The 16,738-nt window shown below is 37.5% G+C and overlaps 1 protein-coding gene across 2 annotated transcripts in view; it reads right to left on the bottom strand.

Moving 5' to 3' along the window:
• PARD3B (par-3 family cell polarity regulator beta) overlaps window positions 1-16,738 on the bottom strand; it is a 1,151,446-nt gene that overhangs the window by 995,695 nt on the left and 139,013 nt on the right. For both annotated transcript variants that reach the window (XM_061382241.1, XM_061382248.1), the window contains exon 2: window positions 375-476. In XM_061382241.1, the coding sequence (XP_061238225.1) occupies window positions 375-476 (102 nt within the window). The remainder of the gene's footprint in view (window positions 1-374; window positions 477-16,738) is intronic.

Raw genomic sequence — 16,738 nt, 5'->3', positions numbered from 1 at the left:
CCTTTGAACCACACGCAAATCCCAAGCATTAAGCTGAATATTTAGCAAAGGCCACAAATAAACTTCAGAGCCCGCAATGACAATGAGAATCGCAACAGCTTCAGAGCCTGACACTAATTTACTGAGGCATATCAGGAACTCTTGGGAATGAAGTGTCTGCTAATTAGGCCACCATGAACAGACTCCCAAACCTTGACAAAGTTTTTCCAAACATCTGATGATGAACTTTGATTTATGGGCTGTCTAGGTAAAAATTGAACAGATGGTACCTTTTAACAATAATTGACACCTGAGTTTGTAAAGGATCTCAGTCTCTAGGAAAACATGTGGCTCTATAGAGGAAAACGACATAGAACACTTTTCGAGTCATCTACCTTATCTTTGTCTTCAACAACATCTGCCAAGACATCATCTGGATCTAGGATTCCTCCATCTGTGTATTCTAAGTGATGAATCTTCACCCAGTAGGCAGGATCCTGTGGGAGAACAACCAAGAACTTTCATAACTAAAGCTTTTTTTATAATAAAAGGTAAAATACATTTTAATTTTAAAAATAAATTGACTCATTAAAAATACATTCTACTACTACTACTACTACTACTACTACTACTACTAAGTTGCTTCAGTTGTGTCCGACTCTGTGCGACCCCACAGACGGCAGCCCACCAGGCTCCCCTGTCCCTGGGATTCTCCAGGCAAGAACACTGGAGTGGGTTGCCATTTCCTTCTCCAATGCATGAAAGTGAAAACTGAAAGTGAAGTCAGTTAGTTGTGTCTGACCCTCAGCGACCCCATGGACTACAGATTTCCAGGCTCCTCCGTCCATGGGATTTTCCAGGCAAGAACACTGGAGTGGGGTGCCACTGCCTTCTCCAAAAAAAAAAAAAACACTCTAGCAATAATAAAACTTTTAAACACCTAACACAAATGTTATCTGTTTAATCTGTATATTTGTGGCAAGATTACCCTGTTTAAGTCAGTAAATCAAAGTATATATGTTTTAACAGTTTTCCAGGAAGTTATAAATGGCAATGGAAAAATAAGTTGCCCTAGCCATTTATACAGCATATTCAAGGAATTTTGAATAACCTTTGATTTAGGTAATACCCAGGGTGTCCCTGGTGGCTCAGATGGTAAAGAATCGCCTGCAATGCAGGAGACCCAGGTTCGATTCCTAGGTTGGGAAGATCCTCTGGAAAAGGGAATGGCTACGCACTCCAATATTCTTGCCTGGGAAATCCCATGGACAGAGTAGCCTGGTGGGCTACAGTCCATGGGGTCACAAAGAGTCAGACACGACTGAGCAACTAATACTAGGTAACCCCAGGAATAATCAGGAAAAGAAAGATCTTCTCAAAAGTACTTTCTGAAACTGAGATCCTAAAGCTGTAGGAAAAAATCAAAAGTTAGACATCTGTGATGGTAATAGCTATCATCTCAGGTACACAATTGCAATGAGATGACCAAAATCCTTTTCAACTTTTCACATCTCTGTGCTGTGCACACACCCTCGACTCTGAAACTGGCAATGGCATCTGAAACAAGAGCTCCAGCACTGATTTCCAATCCCCGAAGCATGGGAGAAACCAGAACTGTGTTCACAGTCAAATGCAGGTAGGAGTGCTCGCTGAATTGGGGTGGTGATTTAGGGGATTTCCAAGTATTATTTTTATAAAAAATTGCTTCAGACTGTAAGGCTTCAGGAATTACGTTCCCAATTGGATACGTAGCTAGACACTCTGCTCAGATTCAGGTCTGTTACTTCTATACCACCTTTTTCTGGAAATGATATAGTACTTATCCATTATAACAATAAGAACAAGAACCAATGAATGAAGAAAAACATTAATAAATAGTTTTTACCAAAATACTCAAGGCATAATCAATTTGGTTCTGTGATGCTTAGAAAGGCCCTCAGTGTGGGTAACTTTTGAGCTATGAGCGCCTAGTATCTGCTAAAGAAATTGATACCAGTTTGTAAGAAGACATAGGAATTCTTCTAAGCTAAAGCTCTAAGCCTTTACGACATGAATCTTTGTAAAGGGTAAGTCCTAACATAGCCCACAGAATTCAATTGCAGTTTCACAAAAACCAATAGAAGAGGTTGCTATATAGCCTTCTCTTTAGCTGACCCTGATAAAAGGCAAGGGCACACTATTAAATAATTTTTTAAAGCATCTATTTGGAGGGCTACTGATATGTGACTCAATACATAGCTTTTCAGTAAGCCAACTTGATAAAATTATAGGCTTAAAAAATCTGAAGGAATCCTCCTTGGATAATCTTTCAAAACTTCAAAATTAAATTTTCTATAGAGTATCTAAAGAGGAACTCCAAATAGAATGATTTTTTTTTGCTTCTATTACTAGACTTATAGTGTGGAAACATGAATGATTTATTAGAAAACAGCCCAATTCTATTTTGCCAGATAGAGATCACAAAGATATAAGCACTGACTACACAACCAGGTGGAAAGGCATCCTTAGCTCAGATTCTTTGATCAAAGAGCTTTGACAATTCAAGGCTAATTGTGCTATTAAAGCTAAGTACAATACACTAGATTCTAAATAGGGAAGATACTGTGGCAGACAAAATGCCATATGTAATGGCCACTGGACTATATGTAAAAGAGCAAAATAAAACTGCCCCATGATCTTTGGCAATTCTACCTTTTTGGTATGACTATGCTACAAGGGCTTCCCTGGTGGCTCAAATGGTAAAGAATCTGCCTGCAATGTGGAAAACTAGGGTTTGATCCTAGTTGGGTTGGGAAGATCACATGGAGAAGGGAAAGGCTACGTATTCCAGTATTCTGGTCTGGAGAATTCCATGGACTGTATAGTCCATGCGGTTGCAGAGTCAGACATAATTGAGCAACTTTCACTTTCACCATGCTACAAGCAATGTATTTCTCCAAATCTACATAGAACTTTAGCTAAAATCTATACAATATTGCATTTTTCCTTATAAAAATATTCCTCTTACCAAAAAAAAAGTTTCATTTATTTCCATTACTTCCAGTGAGTTTGTTTTCGATATATTACAGCTCTGTAGATGAAACTTGCTGATTTTAAAAAACTAAAGAGTAATTTTATATTCAATTATTTAAATCAGACATCAAGTTGTCTGCGTTTTTCTCATACTGTTTGTAAAAGTGGATTTTATCACCTAAGACTAAGGTAAACAACTCAACCCAACAACTGGTGGTAGAAGTTATTAAAGTATATCTCTCTTCCTGCCTACAGAGAAAGAAAACCAAAGACTTAGATTTAAACCAAGGAAACTCAGCAAATAGCAGGGAACAGGATCTGATCAATGGCAAAGGGACGAGCAGACAAGAGGCAGCAAGATGGGTTGTTGTCCAGGAGGATGCCTCCCTCTCACTCACTGGAGTATCTAAGACCTTCTGGAAAGTCAGGCACTGGAGTTGAAACGAAGACATTCATCTCTGGTTTTGATTCAAAAATACAGAACTTAAGTTTTACAAACTTAAATCAAGTGAAACAGTAATTTGATACATTTTTAAATCATATATTCAAATTCAATCGGAAAAAAAAAATTTAAGCCAACTACACGGTGCCAGAACATAAAGACTCTTTGCAATTTTAACTCTGCTCTACATTGATAATGCCATTTTCTACACTCCCAAAGAAAGAGTAAACTAATGACAAACACACATCTAATGCTGAACAAAAGCCAATGAGCTATACGAAAACTGTCTCAGTTAATATTTTGCACATCAAGAGAGAGAAATCAACACAGTATGTACCAACTGTGATTTTGTCCCCATGGCATTTTGGCCATGGTGTTATAGATCATTGTAAGAATGTGTGTGCAATATTAGCAGCCAATATAGCCATCATAAGGCCATAAATTTAACCTGACTCCTTTATGCATGTAAACATTTCCACCGTTACATCACAGTCAACATTTTGCATTTCATTTGCTTGGTTTTATTACCATCATGAATAAAACTGATGCAACATGAAAAGATGTTCACATATATGTCTTGGTTCACCCAATTAATCACTTGGAAAAGTTTACTCTGTTTTTCATAATTGTGACATTTAATCTACCTTTATATTGCACAAATATTTATAATATGTATTACTTTTCAATTATTTTGAAAATACCCCTAGTACACATGCTATGCACTAACTCATATTACTTATACCCCTAGGATCATTAAAGTATTGACGAATAACATACATTATGTTTCCTTTACTTCTGATAGTATCTTATCCATTTTTAAAATAATACACAGTTAACTTATTTCCTACTGGAATCTGAAAACTAAAAATAATCTAAAAGGATGAAATGGAAAATGAAATGAAAGTGTATGCATTATACAGAGAAGACAGTTTCTGTGTACTTTTAATGATTGAGGTAGAAACTTTCAAACAGGCACTGATATTAACAGCAACAAATATTCTTCACTGTGGGCAGTGACATAAAATTTGACCCCATACCCTAGAAAATTTATAATATCCAATGTTTTGAAGAACAATAATTTTCCACCTACAGTACATACAGGAGTTGACAGACAAACCAGATACTATGATGCTGTGACTACCAAGCACTGGGATTATACTGATGATCAAGGGAGAGTTTCTAAGCAAAATGCCTCTGGTACAAGAAGAGGAAAAAAATAACCTGCATGGCCCACAAGGCCCAGAGGCGAGGAGAAGAGTGCTGTGAAGAAAAAGCCCATGGATAGAGAAGGGCTGTGTTTATCCGTGAGCTGTGATTACCATGCTCAATAACATAACTAGGTTCTTTGTGGCTTCATATTTTCAAAAGAAAAATCTTAGCCCCTGGAACACAAGGAATGGAATACTACTTTAACTGAAGTTAATGGAAAATTAGAATTTTCCTTGTAGAATTTAACTTCATGAATCTGGTAGAATGTATCCATAAAATGAGATTTCACCATTTTTATCATTATCTTCATCATCACAGCAGATCATTTGTTTTAGTGCCAATAATAGGCCAGGTCCGACAGACACCACATGTTTTATATGGTTAAATTGCTTATCTCGCAACATAGTTAACAAAATAGTCATCATAGCTAACAATCCATTTTACAGATGAGGAAAGCAAGGCACCAGTAGGTGAACTTACTTACTGAAGGTCAAAGGCTAATGAGATAGCAGAGACAATGTGAATTTTTTAAAAACAGAAAATAGTTTAGAGTAAAGAACTTAACAAAAAGCACAATTACCTTAGAAGGGAATCAAACCCATTTCTATGTACTAGGTAAATGGATCCAAGCAAGCTAGAGAATCCCATCAGTGAACCAGGAGGCTCCCTGGCCTCTGCACAGGGAACCACGTGAAGGTCAAAGAATAGAGGACACAGTGGGCAATAACGGAAGGCCCCAAAGTCTTTGTGTGTCCAGTGTTTCACAAGTGAGAAGCTTCAGGGCATAACTGCTCATGATCATGACATTAAAGGTTTGGGAAGCAATGGAATAAAGAGCAGAAAGGGAACTTGAGGTATCACAAGTTGGATAGAAAGTTAGGAAGTTTTATGTGCATTCACATTTTAACTAACTACTTCTTTCATAATCCTCTGGGGTTACTCTCCATTCTACCCCAGACCAAAAGAGAATCAGATGCCCCAGAATCAGATGTACCCAGGAAACAGAGAGCAGTCAGAGCAGGGCTGAAGACTATTTAGGACAGGCAGATAGCAGGAGTCTCTGAATAACCAATCAAAGACAGTATTGTTGCCGTTGCTGCGTCGCTTCAGTCGTGTCTGACTCTTAGCAACCCCACGGACTGCAGCCTACTAGGCTCTTCCATCCATGGGATTTTCCAGGCAAGAGTACTGGAGTGGGTTGCCATTGCCTTCTCCGAAAGACAGTGTAGGGAAGAATTATTCCCAGAAATGATACCGGAGCAAAAGCTAGCAGAGCAGCACTGATACCTGAAAGGAAGAATTAAGACAGAAAGGGGGCTTTCCCGATAGCTCAATTGGTAAAGAATCCACATGTGATGCGGGAAACCTGGGTTCAATCCCTGGGTTAGGAAGATCCCCTGGAGAAGGGAAAGGCTACCCACTTCAGTACTCTGGCCTAGAGAATTCCATAGACTGTATAGTTCATGCGATCGCAGAGTCAGACACAATTGAACGACTTTCACTTTCACTTTTTCAAGACAGAAAGGGTAACACTGACTACAAAGCTTATAAGCTGGCCCTGAACTCAGAACAGTGTTCCACGTTACTGAGATAAATCAAGCACAAACATGAGAAAAAATCAATTAGGAAAAGAATGTGAGCTGATGCCACTTTGGTCAAGTACGTTTCCAAAGAAACCAGGAGAACTAGAATGGAACCAAGGGTTTTTAGACTGGGTTGCAAGTAATAATACCTGGTGAATTTAACAACAAAATTACAATTAACATATAATTTATATACAAAGTGAAGATGAATCAACTGATATGTAAATTCACTGCCAGTTTTAAAAATCTATGACCCTACCAACAGAAACTTGATATAGCCATACTAACATCAGATAAACGAGACTAAGTCACATTACTAAAGGTAAAAGGGGATGTTTCATAATAATTTAAGGATCAATTGGAAGGAAACTGCTAAATTTATATGTACCCAATACAATTTCAACATATACATTGCCAAAATAGATAATAAACACACACATACATGCACACAAAATCACAATCAGTGGGAGACTTTTAATAGGAAACAAAAAGATCAGTAAAATATAAATCTGAACACTATTAACAAAGTGACCTTATTTATATCACATATATACAAAACACTGTACCCCCAAAAGACTAGAAAACACATTCTTTACAAGTACACATGGAACAACAAATTTCAGAAGTCTGGAATTATTCAGAATTTGCACTCTAATCACAGTGGAATCAATGACAAAAGGAGATCTAGAAAAGACCTGGCTATTTGGAAATTAAGAAATAAAGTTCTGAATAAAACAGATTAAAAAATAAACGGAATTGGAAAACAGTTTAACTTAAAAATTATTAAAATAATATAAAAATATAGGGTGCAGCTAAAGCAGTGCCCAATGGAACAATTATGGCCTTTACTGCAAATATTAGCAAAAGCTAAAGCTAAAAGAAAAGCTAAAGCTATGACAAACCTAGACAGCCTATTAAAAAGCAGAGACATCACTTTCCTGACAAAGGTCCTTACAGTCAAAGCTATCATTTTTCCAGTATTCATATATGGATATGAGAATTGGACCCATAAAGACAGCTGAGCACCAAAGAATTGATGCTTTTTAATTGTGGTGCTGGAGAAGACTCTTGAGAGTTCTTTGGACTGCAAAGAGATAAAATTAGTCAATTCTAAAGGAAATCAACCCTGAGTATTTATTGGAAGGACTGATGCTGAAGCTGAGACTCCAACACTTTGGCCATCTGATGCAAAGAGCTGACTCACTAGAAAAGACTCTGATAATGGGGAAGATTGAAGGCAAAAGAAGAAGGGGAATGGCAGAGAATGAGATGGTTAGATAGTATCAATGAATATGAATTTCTGAAAACTCCAGGAGACAGTGGAGGATAGAATAGCCGGGCATGCTGCAGTCCATAGTGTCACAAAGAGTCAGGCACAACTTAGTGACTGAACAACAACAAAAAGCCAAGAAGGAAGGAAAGAACAGCAAAGACAGAGGAAGGAAATAAAGAGAAAAATAATCAATGAGTTAACAAATACAAATCAAAGTTGGTTATATAAAAAGCTTGATAAAATTACTGATAAGTAAAAAGGAGAAAACATGAATTTCCATATTAAGGAAAGAGAAAAACAATACCATCTTAGATTTCATAGATAAAGAAGATATTGTAAAAACTTGTAGACTTCCAAAACTGACAATTTATAAAATTGAACAAATTCTTAGAACAAACTTGTTTAAAGTAAACAAATTCTTTGAAAAGTACAACTTGCCAATACAGACAATAAAAAAATATATACATGGAAAACAGTAAGGAGGTTCCTTCAAAAACTAAAAACAGAGTTACCATATGATCCAGCAATCCCTCTACTGAGCATATATTCAAAAAAGACAAAATCTCTAATTCAAAAAGACCATGTACCCCAATATTCATAGCAGCAATATTTACAATAGACAAGACATGGAAGAAACCTAAATATCCATTGACAGATGAATGGATAAAAAAAAAGGACATGGTATACATCTACAATGGAATACTACTCAGCCATAAAAAATGAAAAATTGCCACATGCAGCAATAATGGATGGACCTAGAGATTATCATACCGAGTGAAGTCAGTCAGACAGAGAAAGACAACATATAACAGACATCACTTACATGTGGAATCTAACAGATAACACAAATGAACTTATATACAAAGCAGAAATAGACTCATAGACAGGGAAAACTTATGATTACCAAAGGGGAAAGGGAAAGGGGATGGTTAAATTAGGATTATGGGATAAACAGATATACACCATTTATATATAAAACAGATAAACAAGAATTTACTGTATAGCACAGGGAACTATATTCAATATCTTGTAATAACCTATGGATGTGTGTTCAGTTGCTTTAGTCATGTCTGACACTTTGCAACCTCATTAACTGTAGCCTGCCAGGCTCCTCTGCCCATGGGATTCTGCAGGCAAGAATACTGGAGTGGGTTGCCATGCCCTCGTCCAGGGGATCTTCATGATCCAGGGATCCAACCTGTGTCTCTTAAGTCTCCTGCATTGGCAGGCAGGTTCTTTACTGCTAGTGACACCTGGGAAGCCCTGTAATAACCTATAATGGGAAAGAATCTGAAAAGTTTGTGTATAACTGAATCACTTTGCTGCACATGTTAGATTAACACAATACTGTAAATCAACTATACTTCAAGAAAAAATAGAAACTGTACATTAAAAACCAATTTTAAAATTTAATCTACTATTTTAAAGCTTTCTTATAGAGAAAATGCCAGGCTCAGATTACTTCATAGAAAATGTCCCTAAGGTTTAAAGAAGAAATAGTGTCAATCTTATAAAACACTTCTGAAAACTAGAAAAGAAACTTTTCCAATCTCATTTTATATGGACAGCTTAACATTGATACCAACACTTTAGAAGGACATTACAAGAAAATTATAAAATTTTGCATATGGATACATATCTGTAACTTAAATGAATAAAGCATTAGTAAATCAAATTCAGTGATGTATACAAAGGATGACACATAATCACCAAGTGGGATTTATTCCAGTAATACAAAAGTGGTTTAAAATTTAAAAATCAACCAAGGCTGTTCACCAAATGAATAAGGAAGAATAAGGATAAAAATTATATAATCACTACAAATGGATGCAACACAAGCAACTGAGACTATTCACCACCAGTTCACAATAAATTTTTAGTGAACAAGGTAAACCTGTAACTAAACAAAGAAAAAACAAAATTTTTTAAAATGGTAACAATTATAATGGCATCATAAAATCATATACTTAGAAACAAGTCTAACAAAAATGTATAAATCTTCTATGTTAAAACCCACAAAATATTGGGAAAATTTAAAAAGGCATTTTATGAATTGAAAGATTCAAAAATGTAAAGATTTTGATCTTGCTCAAATTAACAAGGTTAGGGTTAGGATTGTGAGGATCTGGGACAATCAGGATTCTCAGATACTGACGATGTGAGTATAAATTTATACAACTGTTTTGGAAAATACTGGCAGTATCTGAACATAAACGTGGCAAAGAACTGAATATAAACATTCATATAGTTTAGTTATTCCACTCCCAGGTATATACATCCAGAAGAAATGAATATTGATATGCAGAATTACCAAAAAACATGTATTAGAACATTCATAGCAGGATTATTCCTAATACCTAAAAATCTAGAAATAACTCAAATATCTATCACCAGTAGAATGGACAAATACCATGTCCATGCAATGGAATACTAAATGTCAACAAGACTAAACTCAAATTTTATAAAACTATGTAAGTGGATCTTACAGCACCACATTGAAACAAAAGAGACTAATACCAAAAAAAGTACATACTATATAATTCCAGGTATAATAAGCTCAAAAACAGGCAGTATTCATTGACACTGAAGTCAGGAGATTGGTTACCTCTGGAGAGGGGAAGGGCAGTGAGTGAAAGATACACAAAAGGGCTTCTGGGGCAATATTCTATTTCCTGATGTGTATAAGAGTCCCTTGGACTGCAAGGAGATCCAACCAGTCCATTCTGAAGGAGATCAGCCCTGGGATTTCTTTGGAAGGAACGGTGCTAAAGCTGAAACTCCAGTACTTTGGCCACCTTATGTGAAGAGTTGACTCATTGGAAAAGACTCTGATGCTGGGAGGGATTGGGGGCAGGAGGAGAAGGGGACGACAGAGGATGAGATGGCTGGATGGCATCACTGACTCGATGGACGTGAGTCTGAGTGAACTCCAGGAGTTGGTGATGGACAGGGAGGCCTGGCGTGCTGTGATTCATGGGGTCGCAAAGAATCGGACATGACTGAGCGACTGATCTGATCTGATGCTGGCTGTAATTATTTGTACACGTTTCTGTGTGATATACTTTTAAAACTTCATATAAAAATGGAAGGAACTTTTTGCTTCAAAAACTGATTTTTTTCAAACTGAAATACCTACTGGTTTCCTTCGCACAAGACATCTCTACAGATAAACAAATGCAGATCACTAAAAAGCTGTTTAGAACAAGTTTCCTTAGAAATTTAAGAACAAATCCTCAGGCACATAAAAGAAATGCAGGATTCCCAAAAGATGGGGAAGCCAGGTTATCCCACCAACAGAACAGGCAACTCAATGACCACCAGTTACTCAAAATCTCTAAGACCTACAGAGGGGGTGAAGTGGACCATGGGCTTCAGTGTGCCAACAGTGTGACAAGTCTTTGAAAAACTGTTACCTCCATCTCAGGCTGTGATAATACAGGTTCTGTATCCAGAACAGAGTAGGTAATAAACTCATCCTATCCTAAAGTGGTTCCCCCATATTTAGAGAAATTTTTCAAAATTTCTTGAGATAATTGTTAGCAAACTGGAGAGCACCTACATAGGTCATGAAGGTAAGACAAGACTATCATAACACATAATTTAGGTTTGTTTAAACAAAGGGAAAATTTCACTGTCTCAAACGATCTGATCTGATCTGAGCTCTCAAAGATATTCAATACGGAAAAAAGTCTCTTATGATTAAAATTGTCCTTGAAAGTCTTTCAGGGAGATAACATGTTGGAGACAACCCTATCTCCTTTCAATAAGACAAACACTACTACTTTTTTTTTTTTTTTATCCAGGGCTAAAGCATATTATTGTCTTTTCAGTTAAGCACCAAAGTATTTGGATTATGTTGGAGACCATGTTCTGTAAGAATGCTTATCTTGAGTATTTAGAGTCACACTCAGACCAGAGATAGACTCACTACCATAAGCACATGGGAAATAAGACAGAGATAGTAGCTCTTTCATCTCATGCCTCCTCTGGGATATGTGCTCATTGCTCATACAAGTAATGCTCATGCATTACTCAATTTCTTATCCCCCTCTTCTTCTTTGGTTGAGCTTTTACAAAGTGAATTTATGAAATCTAAACAACCTTATGAGACTCTCAAATTAAAAGGCTGTTACATACAAGAAAGGTTTGACTTGTTCTGTACTGCTCCAAAGTTACACAAACAACGGAGATGTGGATTAAAGCTCAGCATAAGACTTTCTACAAAGAGGTATCTAAGAGCAGAGTGCTAGAGTAAAGAGCCAGAGGTTATGGCGGTTACTTGCAGAATGCTTTACATCTTTTTCGTTCATTCACAAACATGAAGATGCACACACAATTGATAGTATCCATCAAAGACAATCTTTGGAGTGATTGTAAAAGACGTCAGCATCACAGCAGCAAGAAATTCTGGATTTAATTGCCTGTAGCAAATAAAGCTCGAGTTGTATGAATATGCATTCCCAAATTCTTATTAAAATTTCGAGTAGAGTATGATGAAACAGTAAGTTCTCCATTCCCATAGAGAGTCAAGCAAAGGTTAGATAGCCATATCTTAAGGAAGCTACAGGATAAGAAAGAGAAATTGCGTGATCTTGAAAACCCTATCTCTTAAACCTACAGCCTCTAGAAACTCAAAAGCCATTAAGGCTCTGAAATATACATCTAGAGAAACTCCTTGAAAGAAGAAATTTCTGCTGTATCATAAGAATGCTTTCAGCAGTTCGGTATAATTTCATGGTGACTGTGCAATCTCCAAGCAGAAAGTCCATGAGCCAAACACCTTGAATATTCCAATGCATCAGTTATTCTAGTGTCTTGCTGTGCAACTAAAATTTCACTAATTTATAAACAAATTTAAGGAAACGGGCTTCCATCGCCAAAGTAAAAGAATTGTTTTGGTAGACGGAAAAAAAAAAAAAAAAACGGAGAATTGTGTATTACAGTCTGATGCAGCACTTGCAGATATGGAAGGGCCAACTGTATCACACCAATTAATACAAGGAACTTGATCATCAATGGATTTGATACACAAAGATCAAGGTGCAAGGAAGGTACTTGTTGGCTTGTGATATCCAGTCCTTAAGAAACCAGTCTCAATACAAGAGCACCACAATTCCAACAGAAATTTTCAATTTTATTTTATAATTCAAGTATTGATAATATTACGCATTCTTCTTTGCAAGCAGAAAAAAAAATATTTAAACATGAAGGCATAAACTTCATTTGCTAGTTCATGAATCAATAAAATATAAAATATAAAATGACACTTCATGTCATTTTTCATTCAGTTTTTGGAAATAACCATAATCTCATCAGTTTTCTTTATATAAAGGACTTTAAAGGCTCATTTTTCATCTTGAGATTAACCTAAACTCATGAGGAAAAAAGCTCCAGATATCTAGATTTTTTTTTTTTAATAAAAGACAGGTTTTAATTATTCTCAAATCTTCTGCCTACATCATTACAGCACACTCTCTTTAAAAGAATATGGAAATTTCCTTTTCCTATGAATTTGTGCATGGGTGCTAAGTTGCTTCAGTCATGTCTGACTCTTTGAGATCCCTCGGTCGGTAGCTCTCTAGGCTCCTCTGTCCATGGGATTCTCCAGGCAAGAATACTGGAGTGGGTTGCCATGCCCTCCTCCTGGGGATCTTCCCGACCCAGGGATCAAACTCACATCTGTTACATCTCCTGTAATTCATGCTGTAATTAATGCTGTAATTCATGGGATTGCAAAGAGTTGGACACGACTGACCAACTGAACTGAACTGAATCATAAAACAAAAAGTTTTATCATGAAAATCAAATTTTAAGTCTGAAATTAACAAAAACTACACCTTTAACTGAAATATCTATTTTGAAAGATTGCCAGTATGAAAGACTTTTAAACGTTAAACCATTATAATTCAACAACACTGAAATACAATGTTTCAAAATAACTTTAAAAGGCTATTTTTTTTCAAATCCTGTTTTCCATTAATTGTTTTCAAATGAAGATTTATAGTCCAAAGACCCTGTATGCCAAGGTTTTAGAAGCTTGTGTGGTCCACAGGAATGCAAAGCCACAGCCAAAGAATGGAAGTGGCCAGTTCTCCAAAGAGAAGGACAAGCCATAATTTTTTTTACAGAATGTATTTACTGTTGTTTAGTTGCTATTATAAAACCCTAAAAAGTATTCTTCTACAAAATGAATTTTAATAAGAATTTGAGAATGCAAATTCATACAACTCAAGCTTTACTTAACACAACAAATTAAATCCAAACTTTCTTTGCTGCTATGATGCTGGCATCTTTTACAATAACTCCAAAGAATAACACTGACAGATACTGCCAATTGTGTGGGCATCTTGATATATATGAATGAATGACAGGTTTAAAGAATTCTACAGGTAACCTCCATATCCTCTAGCCCTTTAACACAAAGTTTTATGCCCCATCATTGAAGAAATTAAGACATAGAGAAAAAGAATTTTAATTTAGAGGAGGTACTTGTGGCTGCTGCTGCTGCTGCTAAGTCGCTTCAGTCATGTCCGAAACTGTGCGACCCCATAGACGGTAGCCCACCAGGCTCTGCCATCCCTGGGATTCTCCAGGCAAGAACACTGGAGTGGGTTGCCATTTCCTTCTCCAATGCATGAAAGTGAAAAGTGAAAGTGAAGTCACTCAGTCATATCCGACTCCTAGCGACCCCATGGACTGCAGCCTACCAGGCTCCTCCATCCATGGGATTTTCCAGGCAAGAGTACTGGAGTGGGGTGCCATTGCCTTCTCCGGTACTTGAGGCAGTGTTTTTAAAAATAAGTTAACTCTAAGATAAACACAAAGACCTCATCAACTTTATTCCCAATCACTTGTAATTTTTTTTTTTTTCAGCATGGCAGTAATAGGAGTGGTACAGAATTATCCTGTCTGATTTTCAAAAGAATTGGGTCACTACTGCCCACTCCTGTTCGCTTGTTTCTCCAACAGGGTCATTCCTCCAGAACGCTGCAGATGGATCACAAACACAACCAAAAAAAAAAAAAGATGAAACATAGAAAGGAAGTAAGAAAAGCTAAGACGCAGGATCCCATACTCATAAATAACCTTCTTGAATATCAATCTAGCACTGATTCTCTGCCCCACTGCCAATATGAGGCACAAAGAGTTTATCTCATTATTTGTTAATTTTTATTACTTGGTCTCCTCCAACTGGGCTTCCCTGGTGGCTCAATGATAAAGAATCCGCCTGCCAATGTAGGAGATGTGGGTTCAATCCCTGGGTTGGAAAGATTCCCTGGAGAAGAAAATTAACAACTCAGTCCAGTATTCTTACCTGGGAAATCCCATAAACAGAGGAGGCTGGTGGGCTACAGTCCTTGGGTCCCAAAGGAGTAGGGCAGGACTTAGAGACTAAAGCAACAACTCCTCCTCCTCCAACTAGAACATAATAAGCGCCATGTTACAGAAACCTCACTAATCTTCTTCATCTCCATATCCAACTATTTATGGTATCTCTTGGGTGTTCATTGGAAGGACTGATGTTGAAGCTGAAACTCCAGTATTTTGGCCACCTGATTAGAAGAGCTGACTCATTGGAAAAGACCCTGATGTTGGGAAAGATTGAAGGCAGAAGGAGAAGGGGACAACAGAGGATGAGATGGTTAGATGGTATCACCGACTCAATAGACATGAGTTTGGGTAAACTCTGGGAGTTGGTGATGGCCAGGGAGGCCTGGCATGCTGCGGTTCATGGGGTCACAAAGAGTCGGACACAACTGAGCAACTGAACTGAACTGACCTAAACTGTGATTTTGTCTTAGGAGTAAAGGCTAGGAGAAACAGGAGTAAGAAGGAAGAGGATACAAAGACTTCCTGTTGATAAAGAGAATAATTTCATTTAGACTAAGTGCTCAGTCACTTCAGTCATGTCCAACTCTCTGCAACCCTATGAACCGTAGCCCACCAGGCTCCTCCGTCCATGGGATTCTCCAGGCAAGAATACTGGAAAGAGTTGCCACTTACTTCTCCAAGGGGCTCTTCCAGACCCAGGGGTTGAACGAACATCTCTTGTGTCTCCTGCATCGGCAGGCAAGTTCTTTACCACTAGCACCACCTGGGGTTTAATCATGGGACCTAGGTCTTGATAAGGCCAATGGCAGCCTGAATAGAAACACTCTGGATTGTTATGTCAATATAGTATACTAACGCATATATATGGGATTTAGAAAGATGGTAACAATAACCCTGTATACGAGACAGCAAAAGAGACACTGATGTATAGAACAGTCTTTTGGATTCTGTGGGAGAGGGAGAGGGTGGGATGATTTGGGAGAATGGCATTGAAACGTATAATATCATATATGAAACGAGTTGCCAGTCCAGGTTAGATGCAGGATACTGGATGCTTGGGGCTGGTGCACTGGGACGACCCAGAGGGCTGTTATGGGGAGGGAGGAGGGAGGAAGGTTCAGGATGGGGAACACATGTATACCTGTGGCGGATTCATTTTGATATATGGCAAAACCAATACAATATTGTAAAGTTAAAAAATAAAATAAAACTCATGTAATACAAAACTAAAAAAAAATTTTTGACATTTCAAATAAATGTAATTGTACAATGAAAAAAAAAAAGCAATCATTTACACAGCATCTGTTAACGAATTATAGGAGAAAAACCCTGCAACTTTGGGAAGAGTAAAGCTTATATTCACTGAAGAGAGCAGACAGACAGTATTTAAAAACATAATATATAAGTAAATTAAATGGAATATTAGAAGTGATTAAGAGGTATAGGAGAGAAAAGCAGAGTAGGATGAGGAGGATTAGGAAGTCCATAGGGCTTATATTTTTGAATAGGCGGTCAGTTCATGCCTTACTGGAATGGTGCTATTTGAGCAAAGATTTGAGGAGACAAGTCAGGGGCAGTTTGGAGAAAGGAATCAGGTCTCCCAACAAAGGGTTTTGCCCTTGAAAGTTAAAGGCGTTCAGACTCTTTGTGACCCCATGGCCTATACAGTCCTTGGAATTCTCTAGGCCAGAATGCTGGAATGGGTAGCCTTTCACTTCTCCAGGGGATCTTCCCAACCCAGGGATCGAACCCAGGTCTCCCACTTTGAAGGCGGATTCTTTACCAGCTGAGACACAGGTAAGTCTATTGCAGTCCTTTGTAAAAAGAAGTTAAGCTCAGAAAGGGGCTTCTTATAGGAGCTAGAAAACTCCTCGTCAGGTCAACAAAGCATGGCAGAACCGAGAGGAT

This window comes from Bos javanicus, chromosome 2 (genome assembly GCF_032452875.1).
Source record: "Bos javanicus breed banteng chromosome 2, ARS-OSU_banteng_1.0, whole genome shotgun sequence".
NCBI classification, from domain to species: domain Eukaryota; kingdom Metazoa; phylum Chordata; class Mammalia; order Artiodactyla; family Bovidae; genus Bos; species Bos javanicus.
This window is presented reverse-complemented; position numbering and strand designations above follow the sequence as displayed.